At 51.0% G+C, this 19,174-nt stretch overlaps 1 protein-coding gene across 1 annotated transcript; it reads left to right on the forward strand.

The window, feature by feature from the left end:
* The first annotated feature begins 617 nt into the window (after positions 1 to 617).
* BEST1 (bestrophin 1) lies at positions 618 to 18,904 on the forward strand. Its single transcript, XM_007063876.3, has 10 exons — positions 618 to 865; positions 5,894 to 6,053; positions 7,918 to 8,012; positions 8,181 to 8,414; positions 11,437 to 11,591; positions 12,248 to 12,325; positions 14,879 to 15,031; positions 15,703 to 15,783; positions 16,669 to 16,820; positions 17,381 to 18,904. Exons 2-10 carry the CDS (start codon positions 5,902 to 5,904, stop codon positions 18,600 to 18,602), a joined length of 2,322 nt encoding a protein of 773 aa, XP_007063938.2. The 5' UTR covers positions 618 to 865; positions 5,894 to 5,901; the 3' UTR covers positions 18,603 to 18,904.
* The last annotated feature ends 270 nt before the right edge of the window (positions 18,905 to 19,174 follow it).

Raw genomic sequence — 19,174 nt, forward strand, 5'->3', positions numbered from 1 at the left:
ATCAGGAGGGAGTAGGGATGAGGGGTTAGAAGTGGGCACTAGGAAGGAGACAGTGACAAGGCCCTGGGCAGGGATGAGAAGAGGCTTCGAGAGGAGTGCGGATTGGCAAGGAGCAACTCTGTAGGCTGGAGGAGCAGGGGTCAGTCAGGGGGAGAATGGCTTTGCAGTAGGGGAAGCCCCTGGTTCCTGGACTTTCCCCAGTGGTGCTGGGCAGTGCAGGAGTGGAGGAATCGGAGGCTAGAAGAGAGGCTGGGGTTGGTGGGGCAGACAGAGCGCCAGGTGTGGACATCCATATAGCTCCTTCTCCACAGGGGCAAGGCCTCCTGCCCTCTCACACCAAGGTAGGAGATGGGCCATGGCGGGGCCATGCAGGTCATGAGGGAGAGGTATTTTACAGCATTTGTGAAAAATTCCAGACCCTCTTAATCCCCGGGGCTCCTCTGAAACCGTGACACACAGGAAGGAACCAAACAGGAAAGAATTAGAGGAAAATGCCTCTCTTCTTGTAACCACCTTGGCTGTGCCAGGAGTTAGCAGCAGCCGCCAAGCAGCCAGCCCTGCCTTCCCGCTCCCCCAGCTGCCTCTGTAAACACACAGGGGCTTACTCAGAAGATTAGACGGGAACAGCGCAAAAGACAAGAGTCTCTTTTGTAATGGGAGTGAGATTAAAGAATCAAGTGACCGGCTGCAGCTCCCAAGTGGGTTTCAGGCTCCTTAGAGCACCCGGTCTCTGTCAGGTTCAATCCCCCATGAGCCTAGGGGGCAGTGGGAGGAGGGGGGTGGCGTGTGCCAACAAAGGACCCAGCGAGGACACATGCAGGACCAAACTTCCCAAGTCTCCCGTGCAGTCCGGAAGCCTGTGCCGGTAAGTACTCGCACCCCATGGGGCTTTATCACATGGCTGGAAAGATTCCCTCAGGGACTGCTAGTTTGATCTATCTATAGTATTATACCGTGCCCATCACCATGGTATATTAGCATCCGTCTTTCTGTTGTGGACACTTGATTGGGTCTGGCTGTCTGTGTGAGGGCTGTGAAAGCTGGTGAATGTCCATCAGTTTCTGGATGTGATTGTTAATCCAAATGGAATGACCAGAACTATTCAGCGAGTAACCAGGCAGTGGCTGTGTAGACGGTGGGAGAACAGACCTCACTCATACAGAACGCCGGGCAGCCGGGTATCTGGCTATGCAGACTCACTGTAAATGAGGTGCGAGTGTTTTTGTCTCTTTCTGCTTGTCTACCCCAGATCCCGATATGCCAGTCCCAACACTGACCTTACGCTGCATCCCCCAACCCCAAAGGGCAGAGAAAGCCAGCCATCCAGTCCCATCCTGCAATATTTCCACCCCAACGGGCAGGATGGCAGGGAAACTACCTTAACCATCCATAGCAAAGGGGAAAAGCAGGGGAAATGGCTCGGGCCCTATGCCTGCAGCAGAGGAATTAGATGGAGGTGGGAAACAGCCATTATTTACATAAAGAAGAGCTGAAGTTTTCCATGTTTGGTAAAAATTTATTCTGCATTTGAGTTATGTAATGAAGAGTCTCCCTGGGCGCTTTGAGACATGAACGGCGCATCTGTAACACACACAACACAGCCAGCTCTGTCTAATAGGTCCCCAATATAGCTATGTAAGTGTGTGTACCTTTCTGGTACATAACCTATATGTGTGCAGGTTATAGAGCAGTTAAAGTTGCAACCAGCCTTCTAAGTCCTAGAAACATATATGAAAATGTACGCATATAATGGGCATTACAAGAGGAGTTATCTACTTGGTAGACAAAGGTCCCAGCTGTGCAGGTTTCTGGTATCACAGTGTGGGCTGAGAGCTAATTGTCACTGAAAATGCAACACAAAAGATACTGCCAACGCAGTAGCATCTTCAGAAAGAGTAATAACACTGGATACGTGTGAGTTCCTTTTGGGATGGAGGGTCAAGTTGGTCTTTGAGATGGTCAGCAATGCAGATTTCCCAGCTTTCCAGGTCCATTTCACAGGAAGAGGGTTGATTTCATGCTTTAAAGGGCACCTGCAGTTTGGGAGCATCAGCTGGGAGTGAACACTGTCTTGTATTCAACAATGTGTGTGTGTGTGGAGGGGGTGGGTAACGAATTCACAAGTGGACAAAAGCTAGCAGGTTCAGATATGGATAAATATTCATGAATTTGAAAAAAGAAGCACACATCTAACTGTATAACTTGTATTAGTCTGTTCAATAGAGGCGTGCAGGTTCGGAACTGATATTTCATTACATCCGTTTTATGGTGGTGTAACTTCTCTTATTAATTATTATTATCATTATTATACACTCAAGGTTGTGCTAGACACCTAGTCATTAAGCTTCCCAGTGCCATTAACAGACACTGTGCTACTGGAGGGGCTGATTTCATTTCCTGAACACGTTTCCTCCCTCAACATGATTCATTATGAAATATTCTGATTTAATTTATGGTTGGAGAGGTGCTGCTGGAATTGCTGTTCCTACCCTGGGCATGCTCTGTCTCCAGCACGCACACATGTTGTCCGGGGATGCTGTGCTGTACTATCTTTCAAAATCAGGACAGACCCATCCACCCAACACCCAGCTCAGCATTAGGGGGAGCTGTCACTAGCTACAGCAGAAAGTTCTCCATTGGCCTTTATTTGAATTTGTGAAAGAAATCACTCTGCCAGTGTTCTTGCAACTTGTGTGTTCATTTTCCAACAACAGCCTAGGAACAAGCTTCCTGGCAGGGATGGTTGCCAAAAGAACCAGCAAAACTGGAATTCACGAACCTGAGTCTTCATAATAAACACCTGATTCTAGGAGTTAGGCTCATCGAATCAAGGAACAGAAACAATATCACACAGGATCTATGGCCAGTCCAACTAACCAACTAAGCTTGAATTTTGACTATCATAGAGTCCTATGAGATGAAACAACTTCTTGATAATGGTTCAGTGAATACATTGCATAGCAAATAAATGCTAGAACATTGTAACAGCTCACAAGCAATTCATGGTCAGAAAAGAGGTGACGCTCGTTAAATGGGTTATTTACTGTAAACTATTCACTCCTCTTTCCCCTGTGCTGCTGGAGTCACTTTCCTTCTCAACCTGGACATACACTATCATCCACCGCCTCAGCATGGCGTTGGGGCACATTCTTGCAAGAGGTGCTGTCTGCTACCCTCAGTGTGGTGTCGGGGACATGGCCTTGCCGGAGGTGCTGTCCTTCAGAATGTGGACACACACCTGCGTCCAAGCCCAGCATTAAGAGGACAGATACTGTGTTGTTGCCAGTGCTGCCCTTCACGTGGGGGGATACATGCTTTTCTCCCCTGCCTGATCATTGTTCTCATTTGTCCTTAATTCCCCAGAGGCCTGATGCAAAGCCCACTAAAGTCAAGGGAAATCCTTTCTCAATGTACTTAGTGCTGGGGAAAGTTGTCTGAGCAGCAGCTCTGGGCAGCAGGGACCATTTCTAGGGCCTGATCCACTGCCCTTTGAAGTCAATGGACCGAAGGCATCAGCCTTCTGCTGAGGCTGCCAACAGGGGGCCAATTCTCCTCTGCTTTGGAACATACTCCAGAGATGTCTTGGTCTTGAAACCTCCCCCAGCAGAAATGCAGAGTGAAATGTCTAATAAAATAAACGCCGGAAAACTGTAAACAGTGATGTTGAGAAACTGCAAGCACTGACGTAACTGCCAGGAAGGGTAATCCTTCAAAGAAGGGGTCCACTACCCAAGAGGCTAGGAAACCTATAGTATGAGGAGAATTCAACCACAGGAAGCTTTCCTTTGCCTTCCCAGCCTTTACACTTTCTCCTTGGACAAGCTGCACTGGAGGAGGAGGACTCCCCAAAGCTGACATGAATGGAACAGGACGGGCAAGAAGATGTGGATGGCTTCTTCCTTCCGCACCACTGCCACCCACCCCCAGCCCCCACCACTTGTGCTCATCAAAGAGCCACAATTCAAGCCAGAGCATTCGTTTGTGGGTGGGATCAACACACTTTGCTGTTCTCTGATCTGTTTAAACTATCTCCACTTCGTCCTGGAGATGTGCCCAAGCCTGATTTAAAACATTTCTTAACAAACTGCCTCCCCTCATCTTCCCCTCCCTCTTCCTCTTTCTTCTCATCCTCCCCTTCTCCACCAACCTATCCCTTCCCTGTTTCTGTCTCCTGTCTCCACCTTTACCTCTCTCCTTCTTCCCCATTCTCTTTCTATATTATCTACCTTTCTCTCTCCCCTCAGAGCCTTCTTTCTTTCTTTCTTTTTCTTCCCTTTACCCTGTCTTCTCTTTTTCCACCTTTACACGCATTCCCGGGGGCTTTATATCACTTCTCTGGAGTCTGCTTTCAGACCTCTTCTCCTCCAACCAGAGCTGCCAATCACCCAGGCTCTAGGTCTGTGTCCCAGTCACTATGTCTCTGCTGGAGCAGCAGGTGTGATCCTTTCTCTCTCGTTCCAGCCTTCAAATACTTTAAGCTGGTTCTGCCACCCATCCAAGGGGCACTACAGAGCTCAAGGAATTGGTAGTGAATAGGGAGCCTTTTGCTACTCGGTCAAAGGATAAACCTAGCCCAGGTCAGTTAGTGGCTGAATATTGATACCACCGAGTGGCTGCTTTGAGCTGGTCTATGTGACAGGAGTTAGTGCTCCCAGCCCAGATCTCAGGGAACAGGTCAAAATCCACCATCGCAACTGGCTCCAATCTGCCCCCTTGTCAGCTACGTCTGAAGAGAGACCAAGGACTGAATGGAGACTGTGCTCCCTTTGTGCCCCTACAGAGGCGCTTTGGGAGGGGCACCTAGCACTGCCATTGGCCATGCTCAGGGCTGTCCATCCAGCATAGTCCAGGAGCACTGAATAACAGTAATGACAGAGCCCCTTCCCTGTTCCTGAGCCTCAGTTCAGTGGCTGGGAATGGCAAGAGTCAAACACCAATCCCAACACAAAGAGACCTTAGCAATGCATTGTCCTGGGAAGGGAGGAAGGGTAAAGCTGGCAAACCCTTCCCCCTCCCAGCAGCAGAATGGATTCTACTGGTAACTGTCCCAGTTACCAGTGGAAGAATCTCTCAGAGAAAAGGCCTGAGCAGTCCCTTCAAGGAGACCTGGACACACCATCAGCTTCCCCCACAGCACCACTGCCCTCCGCTCTCCCTGGGACACTGGCCAGACTTCTTGCTTGCAACAAAGTTTGCTCTGTTGTGGGTTAGGTTACTGGATATGGATCTTTTATGCAAGATCAGTCTGATCCAGGCTTTTTGCAGTGGATCCTTTGAGGATTCCTTCGAAAAAATTATGAGAAACATGGTCTATTTTAGCAAGATTCGTCTTTCCTGAGACAGCAAATCCACAAGTTCTACTGGCACCCAGATACTGAGGTGATGGGCATGGTATAAACACCTAGATAGATAGATAATGGTAAATCAGGGAAAGATAATAGTAAATCAGGTAGAGATATGTCCTTCTGAGTCTTCCACAGCCAGAGGCTACCAGTCCAGATGTTTCATTAAAGTGCAGGGCTCAGCTCCAACCTAAACCATAGGAAATTCAACAGGCCCACCTCCAACTAGCACATATGGGCCAGCCTCACTACTTCCTGATGTTCTGGACTGTGTTTCCTTTTGATGAATGGGCCGTGGCATGATTCTCTGAATTGGATTTCTGGGCCTACCTGAAATGGACTTTGGGGTGTCCCCAGGAAGAGAAGAACCTGAGTTTCTGTGCACAGCTGGGATGGACTCCTAGTTTTGCTGTTTCTGGACAGTGTTCCCACACTGCACAGAAATCCTTTACTAGCTCATCACGGGTACCCCTTGCTGTACCCCAGCCTCCTTCCACCCCCTTAGCAGGTTTCCTGATGGCCTCAGTGTCTCCATGTTTTGTTTCTCACAGGCTCTGTGATGACGGTGACATACACAAATCGAGTAGCTGATGTCCGCCTTGGAACCTTCTCGCAGCTCCTGATCCGATGGAAAGGGAGTATCTACAAACTCCTCTACTGCGAGTTCTTCATCTTCATCACTCTCTACTTCAGCATCAGCCTCACTTACAGGTAAGCTTCCTCTTTCACCTGAGCCCTGAGAGACCCATCCAGGTTCTGCCCATTGTTCGGGCTGTGTGGGTTGGGGGAAAATGATACTGGCTACTGGGGAAAAGGAACTGGGCAAGAAATGTTCAGTACAGGTCCTAGCCTGGTGAAGCAGTGTCAGTGATGGTGCATTGCAGAGCTTCCATTTCCCAAGAACAGCCGAGACTTGCTCCCTGGATCTGCTGAGACGTGAAGAGAGGAAAGCTCTTTCCTCAGTGTTCCAATATAGTTTACTACCTGACAGCTTTTCATTATCAATGGGGTTAGAGTTTCTCCCAGGTTACTCGTGAAATATACACAGGGTGACCCTTCTCCTTAGAAGAAGCCTGGATTCTCTGTGAAGGGAAAGTAAGTTATGTATGATGGTTACCCATCCTTCCAGAAAAGAGCAGTTTATGGTTAAATTAATGCAGATAAGCTGGATGTGCATATACAGGAGACATCTCCACCCCTCAGGAAGATGGTTTCTCTGGGCTTAGATAGTGGAAGTACAGAGGATAACCCCCGGAAGGGTGCTGTTGGGAAGAGATCCTTTAGATGGCACAGCCTGGCATTTCCTCTGGTGTCTCTCATGGAGCAGACAGAATGATTGGGGCTACTAGTTTGTCATGGAGTCTGGTGCGGGGGTCATGTGTTCTGTGACTCTGTTTCTTGGAGGGAAAGTCACTCAGCTCACCCAGCTGAGCTAAGGTGTATCTAGGTGGCACTGAGGCCAAGGCAGGAAAGCAGCTTTGTATAAAGGCAGAAGCAGCTCCTTCCCAGTTTGCTACTATTAGAGTCTGAATGACAGGCATCAGAATAGAGATTACAATTAATTTAAATTCACCGGGGTGCTAAATCCAGTTCAATGGTACATTTCTGGTATTGTACAACATCTCTGTACTGGCCACTATGCCTCTCCTGGCTTGGACATTTGTGTATTGACCATAGAGTCAGAAAGAAGGGGTCAGGCATTGCTTCCGATAGTCAGGCCTAGTGGCTGCAGCCTGGGCCACAGCTCGGCATAGGATTGGGCCTGAGCCAAGCGTGGTCCTGGAATCAAGATCTGGGGGCAGGCTGGAGTCAAAACCAAAATCAGAGTCTGTAGACAGGATTGGAACCGTAGCCAGAGTCCAGGTGCAGCCAGAGATCGAAGCTGGGTGGTCAGAGTCTCGAGACAAGACAAGTTGATACCAAAGCCGGAGTCCAGACAGGCGCCGAAGGTAGAAACCGGATAGTCAGAGTCCAAGGGCTAGGGGGAGATCCAAAGGCAGAAGAAAGGTTGGAGCAGGTCAGTGACACGGCTGGAGTGAGGCTACTGCAGGGCAAGGACAGGGCTCAGGCGGGACTGGGGCTGCAGCTGGAGTCTGGTGCACTGCGAGGTGGCAGGAGAGCTCCTGGCTGGGTAGCACTGTTACTCCGTCTGCTCTGCTCTGCACCTCTGCTGGGGTTGTGGAAATACTTGAGCCTGGGGTCATCTGACACAGTCTCTGCTACTGTATGCCTGACAAACTCACTGCAGCACCTGAGCCAGCAGCCCTAGTTTGCCTCACAGCAGGACAGGAAGTATCTCCTGAGCTGGCCACTGGGTCATTTCCTTTAGCACAGACATCTCCTAGATGGGATGGCAACATGTTTCTTGTGGTGCGTCCCCTGGGTAAGACAGAGTGGAGCTCCCTGGGACACCTCTCCTGGGTTGACAAGCGAGGGGTTTCCCATGGAACATCTCCTAGGTCAGGGAGCATAGTGGTTTCATTGCTCATGGACTCCCATCCACACAGGGCTGGGAAGGGTGAAGTCTCTTCTGAGCGGCTGATTGCGAGACTGTGCCTCTGGGTTTCCTTTGCAGGCTGATCCTGAATGCAAGCCAAAGGCTGATGTTTGAGAAGCTGGCTCTGTATTGCAACAACTATGCTGAGCTGATCCCTGTGTCCTTCGTGCTGGGTAAGGAGTGTGCGGCTGGGGAGTGGGATGGTGCTTCCCCTTCCGATCCGGACACTGCGCTGCAGGCCCGTGGGATGCACCGGGGACATAGCCAGCCACTCCTCCCCCGCAGACCCCGCTCCATCAGGCAGGTGTCTGGATGGACTCATTCGGCCAATTCCGCCCTAGGTTTCTACGTGACCCTGGTGGTGTCTCGCTGGTGGGGTCAGTACGAGAGCATCCCGTGGCCCGACCGCCTCATGAACCTGGTCTCCAGCAGCGTGGACGGGCAGGACGAGTACGGGCGCCTCCTGCGACGCACCCTGATGCGCTACAGCAACCTCTGCAGCGTGCTGATCCTGCGCTCCGTCAGCACTGCTGTCTACAAGCGCTTCCCCAGCACGGAGCACATCGTGCGAGCAGGTGGGTCCCCCTCCGCCTCTAGCGCAGCTGCGAAGCCGCAGTCCTGGGAGGGCTGGCTGGGTCGAGGTGCGGGGGCAACAACTGCATGGCCCCGGGATACAGAGATACCCACTGGAATCCGCATGGCTCAGGAGACCAGGGCTAAGGGGGCAATCCGTGAAATCCAAACTAATCTGTCTGACCCAGACAAGAAGGGCCGGGGACAGGCAATGAGCATTATGGGCACAATCCTGTAAGGTGCGAAGTGACTGCTGGAGGTGCTGATCACCTGCCACTGGGATTTCTGGGGCACTGAGGACTCCCAGCCCATCCAGGAACGGCTCAGGCTTGAGCCCTATGTCATTAGGAGAGAATGCATCTTTGAGATCGACCTAGCCAATCATGTTTTTTCCTGTTGTTTGAGCTTCGGAATAGTGCAATTGAAGGCTCGTTTCTGATCACAGTGAATTTGTCCTCTACTGTGCGCGTGCGCACACGTTGGTTATTGCAGGTTTGGGGTTGTGTACCCTGATTTGTTATTGCAGGGCTGTTCCTGAGGACACCGGGCTGGATGCACTTGCTCTTTAGTGCAGGGTTCATCAGCAAGATATAGTGGCAGGCTGTGGTTTGTTTCTGTAGCGTCGCTGGGAAGAACAGGATGGCTTTCATTCCTGCTCCCACTGACACTTCGTTATTGTAGGTTTGCTCATGAGCTGGGCTGACATGGTGAAATGCTCCCCCCACTGCAAAGGGCCAGCAGAGTCCTCTGCACTACTGGAGCCTTCAGCATGAGTCTAAGTGCCGGGGCTTGAACAGGCCTCCTGCACTGGGGTGGATTTTGCCCGGGCTCAGTCATTGTTGTGCATGATTAAGCATTGTAAGTTATGCTCATGGGGGGGTGGCTGTTGACAATTTGTGTACTGTTGGAGGGGAGGGAGGGAGTACACATTAAGAGAATAACACAGATGAAAGAAGCACATAAAGGCAAATAAAAGTTGAGTCTCTCATACCCGCAAGTCTCATAGGCATTCCTGACCTGTTTCTCAGATTGTTGCACTCTCTGGTGGTCATTGAAGGTCATTGCTTTTCATTCAGCTTTCTACTTTTTTACCTTGTTTTCTCTGGTTTTTTTAAATATGGTTTGTCTTTGTCAGTCAGCAAATCAGCACCTTGAACATCAGGTTTACTTCAAACATAGAGCAGCTCATAGCAAAGAGAATTCGGACAGCAGCTTAGCTGCAGGTAACCCCAGACAGTAGCGATGTGGTCAGAGATTTCATCTCTTTAAAGGCCTTTTGTTGATAATGATCTCGACCAGATAGGATTCGTGGTCAGAGGCCCTGGGGGTTTTTCACCTTCCTCTGCAGCGTGGGGCATTGGTCACTTGCTGGAGGATTCTCTGCACCCTGAAGTCTTTAAACCACGATTTGAGGACTTCAATAGCTCAGACATAAGTCAGGGGTTTGTTACAGGAGTTGGTGGGTGAGATTCCGTGGCCTGCGTTGTGCAGAGGTCAGACTACACGATCATAATGGTCCCTTCTGACCTTAAAGTCTGTGATTAAAGTCTATGATTCAGAGGTGCGTTCTGAGCAGCAGTTTGGAAGCCAGCAATTTGGTTGTTTTAGTTCTCGTACTGACTGTGGAACCTTGAGCAAGCCACAGCTGTCTTGTGCCTCAGTTTCCCCATCTACAATTCCTCCGATTTACCAAAAGGAATGATAATAGTTTTTATCAGGGGTGTAGCAAGGGTTATTTAGTTGTGTGGGATGTGTCCAATATTGTTAGGGGGGTGCTTCGTGGGTGGGACATCTGTTAGTCCTCTTCAAAAGGCATGACTGCCTGACGTGAATGACACATTCCAGAGCTAATGCATCGCACATTTGTCCCCAGTGGGTTTCCATAAAAGCCTCTTCTTACAAAGCAACAGTGAGCCCCAGCATTGAGAACAAGGAGAGAGGACGCCACGTTTCAGGGTGTGAGTGCTCTGAGACCTAGACAGGCTTCACTAGGTACACAGGGTAATTGCAGTCTGCTCCAGGGGAGTTTGTGATTACATGGCACTGACCCTGTAAATATCCTGCTCCTCTGGTGTAAACGCCTCATGCAATACCTGGTGCTTACAGATGCTTTCACTGGAAATACCCTGACCCATGGGCCCCATCCTATCAATACTCTGCCCCTTCTGGGTAATTACTCTGGAAGTAACCTGCCCTCTTAGGGTAATTGCCTCCAAATACCCTGCCTCGAGATGGACCTACCCCACAGATATTCCACCCTTTGGAACGACTCCAGCTTGCACCACTTAGAACTACTTGGGCTACTCAAAATTATGCCAGGACTGGTTCGGCCAAAGACCAGGACAGAAGAAAGATAGCTTAAGAGCTTTCCCCCTTCTCCCCTCTGCTCCTACACAGATCACAGCTCGCTCAGACCCAGGAATAAGGGCCACCGAGTGCAACATAGGTGTAAAGAGCTACCAGATCAGATGCACAGGGGATGTGGCAGCAGGAATGAGCCCCTCTCTATCAGACAGTGGGAGCCTGGCCCTTTGAACACTGACGGATTTTCCACACTGAGAGAACTCTTAGGACAATCCCAGGATGTGCAATGCTGACCTCTAGACAGGGAACATAACTGGTGTGGGAGGTTGTGTGTGTCACAGTGGAGAGCTCAGAGGTGCATGCCAAAACTTTGTGAGAGGCACAATCCCCAACCAATCAGAACTCCAGTCAGGCTCTGCTGCCCTAAGGGCTCTGCCCCTGGATCCTCTCTCTCCTTGGTCCAAAGCTGGCCTGCTGATTTGCAGGGCCAGAGGCATGTGGGGACAGGCACATGAGTTTCCACAAGAGACTGGGCCAGCCTGTGAGCGGCAGAACTTCCCTGACTCAATGGGATCTCCTGATGTGTGGGTCAATTTGCTTTGCTAGGTGAACACCCACCCCTGGCTTCCCTTTCCCTGCGGGTTTTTCATGTGTCAAGGAAAGACTGGAAAGGAGAGGCTCTCATTGTCTTCCATCCCCCATCTGCTCTTGCCCATTTAGGCCTCATGACCCCTGAAGAGCACAAGAAGTTTGAGAGCCTGAACTCTCCCCACAACAAGTTCTGGATCCCCTGTGTTTGGTTCTCGAACCTGGCTGTGAAGGCACGGAACGAGGGCAGAATCCGGGATAGCGTGATGCTCCAGGGCATCCTGAACGTGAGTTCTGGAAACAGCCAGAGGGCATGTTGAGAACGAACCAGCCCTGCCCTCCTCTCTGGGTGGAGCTTCCTGCTGGTCCCCCAGGGGAGCAGGGAGGGTGAGGTGGGGCTTAGAGACTGTACCCATCACATCCATGGTGTAACTCTATTAACTTCAATGGGAAACGTGCCCATTCATATCTATCACTCAATGGAGTGGAGAAAATGGGACATTAGTCCAATGCGGTGTGGGGTCCACTAGAATAGCAATTGTGTGAGACAGCCCAGGACTCTAGACGAGGAGACGGTTGCTCTTCTCTCACCCTGCTTTACAAGGGTGTAATGCCATTGACTCCAGAAGAGTTACTCCCAGTTTGCACCGGCGTGAGAGGAGAATCAGGCCCTGACTCCAGTAGAAAAAGGGTCCCTTCAGGACAAGCCAGAGGTCCCACTGGTGCTCCAGTGTGGTGGTGGGGAGGGCAGAAAGCTCAATATTTAAGAATGGGCAGAGCCCAGGAGTGACTGACCATAGAAAGTGAATTCCCTGCCCTACCTGGGAGGTATGTCCCCTTGGTGGAGGAGTCTGGAGGGGAAGGAGCATGGGAGAGTGTGAGTGAGAGGTAGCTTTTCTGTGGAGGGGAGCCATTCCTTTTTCTCTGGTGTTCCCCACTCCAGGAACTAAACACCTTGCGTAGCCAGTGTGGGCGACTCTATGGGTATGACTGGATCAGTATCCCGCTGGTCTACACTCAGGTGAGTGCAGGAGGTCTTCTGTAGCCGCTGCCACACCCAGTGGCCTCTGCAAGGCGAATTACTGCAAGACACAATGTGCTGGGAAACAGGCAAGGCTCTTTAATACATATGTGGTTCTCCACGTACGCACCCCTCCCCATGGACCCCCAGATATGCCCCATATCCACACATGGACCCCCCCAGGGCACACCCTACATACACAAACTTACCCACACACATAAACACAGACTTATGCAGCAAACACGTGTATCCCAGCACACACGCACCGATTCCAGGCATGCACACCCACATTCCTCATCAATTCACAGACAGACAACCCATAGACAAACCTATGGTGGGTGACCCGTGTGTCCCCACACACACGCCACACATATGAATGAACTCCAGACACACACACACACACACGTATACCTCCTACATATATACGCCTCCAAAGCCTGCTCGTCAGCCTGGAAATGCTTCAGCTTCTCCCCACTCAACAATGCTGGTACCTTAGCCCCGAGGACACTGCTCTAGGGGCACTGGAGAATGCAGCACAGGTCTGAGTGGGAGGTGCCATCGACACTCCCTGTGTGCAGAGAAAGCTGTTTATCTGCATTGGACACAAGGCGCTCTCACCGTTCAGTAGCTCTCTGGCAGCAACGCCGGGGTAGACACCTTGGCACCAGCCCCCTGGCTTGTATAACACAGCTGCTTAGGCAATGCTCACTCCCACTAGTGTGGTCTGCTGTGAAAGAGGAACAACTCCGGTTCCGGATGGCTGTGAAGGCAAAGGTTAGTGGGGGATTTATTCAGAGCCCTGTGCAGATCAGATTCTCCTGCAAACCAGGATCAAAGGCAAGAGAATGTCAAGGCCACAGCTAGTCACAATGGTGTTCCACAGGAGCTCGGTCACGATGGGTGGCCATGGGATGCTTTCCTGGAGGGCACGGCACAGCGCTACACCGCCTCTGCTCGCACCCTCATGCGCACACACACTGTGCACTAATGCCCTGCGCTCGCAATGTCAGCTCCACACAGCGTTCAGCTCTTCGGGGTGACTAGGCATCCACAGACAACAGGGAACTGCATAGCTCAAGCCATGTCCCAGGAGTACAGAGCAGGGATTCAGCTAATAATGGGGCATGGCCAGGGGTTGTTAATTCACCATGGATCCTTGGCTCCAGGGCCAGAATGCCGAGCCAGACCAGCCTGCTGAGGCTGCACTTTCTGGGTGGGAGGAAGGTCACGCGCTCAAGGAGGAAGAATCTGCCCATGCAGGCTCCTCAATCATGATAACGGAAACAGTTTCTCTCTGCTTCCAGGCACGTGCAATGGGAGTTCTGCCAGAGATATCCAGCCACAGTCCCCTGACCCAGGGCCCTACTCCCCTAGACATTATGAGCCAGACGTCCACAAGTGCCCCTGAGGCTTTGCCATCCCGGCTTGGGTGCTTTGCTCCAGGCCATGGGGTTTGTCCAGAGCAGTGTGGCAGGGCACCTGGCAGTGTTGCCAACTCACAAGTCTTGCCGTATTTGTTTTTGTCTCTGAAAGCCCCAGCTTCTGGCATCAGGAGATGGCATGAGAATCTTAGTTTGCATTAAAAAAACAAGAAGAAAGTTTCCAGCCCTCATGGTTTGTAGAGAAAAGCTTGAAAATGTGCCACAAGTGAAATCTGTAGGCTGAGAAAGCAGAAGGCAAATTAAAAATAGATGTATATAAAAACCCCTCATGTTTTAAATCAATCCCATCATTTCCGGGAGCCAGACTCATGATTTTTGAAAGTTTGGGGTTGCCAATACTACAGATAGCACCCTGCTGGGAATTTTAGCAACCTCCAGCATTTGGGCCACACTGGTATCTCTTGGTTTCCACTGAGAACCAGCCCAAGAACCAGCAACCCAACAGACCCATTGCTCCGGCAGGGAAGACAGCACTTTGCCACCCAGCTGGTGGTCTCTGCATCTGGGGCAGAGCTGGCAAGACTCCCTCAGTGTTTTGCCACCCAGCTGAGACATGGGGCACTCAGGGAAGTTTTCTGGGGGCAGGAGAGGGAGACCAGATTGCGCTTCCCAGCTCTGCAGATGATTTGTTGTGCAGCTTTGGGCAGGTCACACAAACACTCAGTGCCTTAATTTCCACATTGGCCCTCATGGGGGTGTTGTGAGGCTTCACTGCCTCTAAGACATGTGCTTTGCAGGTGGACGGTGCAGTAGAGGGACGAAGCATTAGCAGTGCTGTCCCTGGGTCTAGCTTGTCCCCAGAGTTATATGGTCATTGAGGGAACAGGGAAATAATTTGCAGGGGGTGGAGGGCATTTAAAAATGGCTGCAGCAGAAAGACACCTTCCTGCTGAGAGGGAGGTGGATTGGGGCAGTGCCCGTCCAGAGAAGCACCCAGCTTTGCCTTCTGAAACACAGTCTTAGAAAGGCCGCAGAGTGAGCAGCCCTGCAGAGCTCCTCGGCAGCCTGTGGTAGTCTGGAGGGGTTGGAGGGGAATCTGAGGAAGGATGGCAAGGAAAGCAAGCTTGGAACTGAGATCTGTTTCTGACTGCATCCCCCTGCCCTTCCCCAGGTGGTCACGGTGGCCGTTTACAGCTTCTTCCTGGCCTGCCTGATTGGCCGGCAGTTCTTGGACCCAGAGAAGGGGTATCCTGGCCATGAGCTGGATCTGTTTGTGCCTGTCTTCACACTCCTGCAGTTTTTCTTCTATGCTGGCTGGTTAAAGGTGAGTCCAAGGAAACATGCCCTGACCTTCTGGGAGCCTCCTTTCCCCAACATGGGAAGCCTGGAATTGATTCCAGACCCAGGCAGGAGTTTCTCAGATCGCTCTGGGGAACATCCCACTGTCCGAGTGATCCAGCACTGCCATACAAAGGCCCACATTCAAGTCCCAGTGCTTAGCTTTCTCCATCTAGGCCAGCAGAGGCTGAGGGCACTGCCAGGGTCTTCCCTGTATCTGAGTGCACCTCCCTGCAGGAGATCTGGATTCACATCCTAAGCCCAGGGACCTATCACTGGGGCCTGACCAGCTGGTGAGTGCTTTGAGGCAGTGGGCTTCATTGGCCCTGAGGAGAATTTTTCTGTGGCCATCCCTCTGGCTGAATCCAGGAGTTGCAGTGACTGACTGAGGGGAGGCCTGGCTTCCTCCTCCTCAGGTGCAAGGCTAATGGAGTGTAACACAGCAAACAGCAAACACACATTAGCACTAACTGTCCCAGAAGCCACAGGGCAGCTAATCTTCCCTTTTTAACTCCCTCACTGCTGCTGATTGGAAGAAGAAATGTAGCTGAAATGTACTTCCCAGGCCTAGTGCTGGAGCACAGGGTCCGAGTGGCCCTGCAGGTTGCTCCCTCGGGAAGGGGGTTTGAACCCTTGCCATGTGCTCTCAATGCGCAGGTGGCTGAACAGCTCATCAACCCATTCGGAGAGGATGATGACGATTTTGAAACCAACTGGCTCATCGACAGGAACCTGCAGGTAACGGTGGGACCTGATCCCACACGGCAGGCCCATCAGAGATGAGAGCGGAGATAGGGTAGCACCCAGGGACTGAGTAGACTCGTGGCTCCAGGTCTCCAAACACGAGGAGAGAGGTCACGTGGCACCTCATCTCTATCATCCCTGGTTCCTGCTCTGCGCTGCAGACAGCATAACATTAGGGCGGGGCACTGAGTGTCAGGGGTGGTGGGTCTGCATGCGTGATGAAGCAGCCCGGCTCCTTGTTCCCTCAGTAGCCAAGGAACCAGCCCATGTGCATGGAAGATTATGGGACAAGATCTGCCACACCACTGAGCATGTGACTGTCTGCGTATGCTGCTCCAGCTACATGATGGCTGGCGAAAGCGTGAGAGGGGCTGTGTCCCTGCATGCTCCTCCTGCGTCCTTCTCTATCCAGCCCGTGCTCATGTTTAAGGCTTTACGTGACTTGTCTATATCTCACTGCACTCCCACTGCTGCATTGTGCTGTGCCATTCTGGCCCCTTCTCCCCTCAATGACCTTGTGCCTTTTCCACACAGATTCTTGGGCCTAGAACAGTCTCCCTCCGACTGGGGACCAAGCAACAAACTCCACCTTCTAATCCCTCCTAAAATACACCGTTCCGTATTCCAAATAGTGACTCCCTCACTTTCCCCTTCACTCCAATTTAAACAACGTTGTATACGTAAAGAACAACCCTAGTAACTAACAATCCATGTACCAAACCCAGCTGCTTATTCATTGGGTGCTTTCCTGTTGCATCCCTTCCCTAGTCAGATTGCAAACTCTGGGGAAGAGAATTTGTTCTCTTAAATGAAGGTACTGCACCATGCAGAGTGATAATTTTACCCCCTTGAGTCTGACATTCCCATCATCCCCTGCAGGTCTCCCTTCTTGCTGTGGATGACATGCACCAGGATCTGCCCCTCATGGAGAAGGATCTGTACTGGAACGAGTCCTACCCCCAGCCACCCTATACCGCAGCCACTGCTGAGTATAAGCGAACATCATTTCTTGGCTCAACGTTTGACATTAGGTGAGTGAAGCTTTCCTGCCACATGAAATTATCAGTGGAGGCCAGATTTACACCCCAGCCCAAGGCCACAATGTGTTGAATTATCTCTGGACTTTACCAATGCTCTTCTAGGAAGGCAGCAGTTCTTCCCCTGCCACAAATGTCCCCCCGCTGGAGTTCAGTGTTTCTCAAATCCTCCTTTGCATGTGAAATCATGGTAAGAGATTGTGGCTATATAGCCCAGAGAGAGAGAGAGATTCAACTTCCTTAGTCAAAACATGTTTGTGTTTGCATCACTTAGTGTGTAATGATGCCTCTGCCTGTCTCCAACATGAGTGTCCACAACGATGTAACTGTTACTGCTCCCCATAGCAATACAGAGGAAGACATCAGGGGCTGAGGTTTGCCAGTGCTTGCCCTGTGCTGCAATCCTCCCCCCTTAGCTTCACTGATCTCTACTCACTATTCTAGTGGAAGGCAAAAGTCCATTCAGCAAGGTCCTTCCTACACACTCTGGAGGAAAATTCCATCCAGAATTCATAGAGTCACTGTACATAACAGCCTGTTTTGCCTCTTCCCAGCATGCAGAAAGAAGAGATGGAATTTCAGCCGCTGGAGCAAATTAAAGAGAACGAGGAGGCGAACCACTCTACACCACTGCTGGGACATCTGGGCCGCCTGCTGGGGGTCCAATCACCGAGTTTCTCCAGGTCATCCTCCCGGATGAACCTGCCACGCAAGAGGAATGATCCCTTGTCCCCCTTCCCTCATTACTTGTACCAGGATGTAGGGAAACCTGGAAGCCTCTGCAGTGCCAATCAGCAAAAGGGAGACTCCTCCCACCCAGGCTCCAGTTCACAGGAGCAATGGGACAACGAAGACCGAAAACTGAGAGAGTTTGATGCCTTCATGTCAACCCCCTTCTTTGAGAGACCTGGCTTTTATAGCGCTCCACAGACACCAATCAGCTCCATCCCGCTGATCTTCCCATCCAGGCGCCCAGGACGCAAGAAGCCCCCTGCTCTCTCCAGCATTGTGGCCTGTTCAACTTCAATGAGAGACAACTTTGCCAACCTGTCACCTTCCAGGGCTAATGATGTGGACAAAAGCCAGAGCTCCCTTGGTTCTGCAGTTAAGGAAACTTTTGTTTGGCCAGGAGAGCGAGAAAAAGCCCCAGACTCCCTGGTGGTGACAGTAGAGGAAGGAGAGAATAACACGTTGAACAATAAAATGAATGAGGTTGCCCCTGTTAGGAGCCCAGGGCTTCAATCAATAGTATCGGAAAGCCCCAAGTTTCCCTTCCTAGCAGAGGCCCCAGACCATGAAAAACAGGGCAGCTTCAAGAGCTTGAAGAGTCTGAAAGGTCGCCGACATCCCTGGCAAACTCTAGAGAACATGACACCAGCAGCCACCCCAAACTCGGATAATCCTAGCAACTTTCATACTCCCAGCATGAGAACCCCTGGTGGCAGTGGGCCCCTCTTCTTTTCATTCACCCCTGTGACATCCCCAGTGCTAGAGAGGTCACGCTTAGGGAACTCAGGCACTGTTCCTAGTCCAAGCTCAGATGATACATCCAGTGCCCCAGTCCAGGCTTCCATAGAGGTTTCTGGGACTGGAAGAGAGACAGGAAATGGAAATGCTAGTGCTCATCACACTGAGGAACAGAGAAGAGCAGAGAGTCCCTCACCTAATGACTCCGGTATCTCCTTAGCAGAGGGTGACTACGTGGGGCTGATGGAGGTGATCATGGAAGCCAGTGAGAACGCATCTGATGAAGGGAAGGTGGATAGATACAGCTAAATGAAGAGACCAGTTGATTCCTTCTGACTGCTGAGATACACACCCTGTTAAGAATACTGCAATGTCTTTACACCAAACAATATTGGTGCTCAAGACATATAGAGCTTCTACAAAGAGGCAATACAACCATCCCAGCCATGTACTGCCAAAGGGTGGAGCTTCAGTACCTGATGGCCTGAACTTGTTCCCAGCATGAGTTTACTAGCGATGAACCTGGTGCAATAGAGTGTACAAGAACAGTTCATGGAACTTCAGTGTCACACCTTTGGGAATACCTATACAATTAAAGCAAAAAATTTTATCAAATTCTTCATAAATTGCAAGTACCTGAGAATGGAGCAACGTAGGCCACCAGCCTTTTGGCAACTTGGGCACAGACACAGATTAACTCAGAAGCTGGTTTCCTAAATATGCCTGGAATGTTGACCCATCTTACAAAACCACACCACCACTCAGCCTTACTGGTGTCTGCCACAAGAGACCCAATAGCAAGTGCAGGGGATATTTGTAAACATTAGAAATGTGGTAAAGTTTGGGGAGGAAGAGAGGAGAAAGGACTGAATAGCTATGGG

The sequence above is a fragment of the Chelonia mydas genome, chromosome 6, assembly GCF_015237465.2.
Source record: "Chelonia mydas isolate rCheMyd1 chromosome 6, rCheMyd1.pri.v2, whole genome shotgun sequence".
NCBI classification, from domain to species: Eukaryota; Metazoa; Chordata; order Testudines; family Cheloniidae; genus Chelonia; species Chelonia mydas.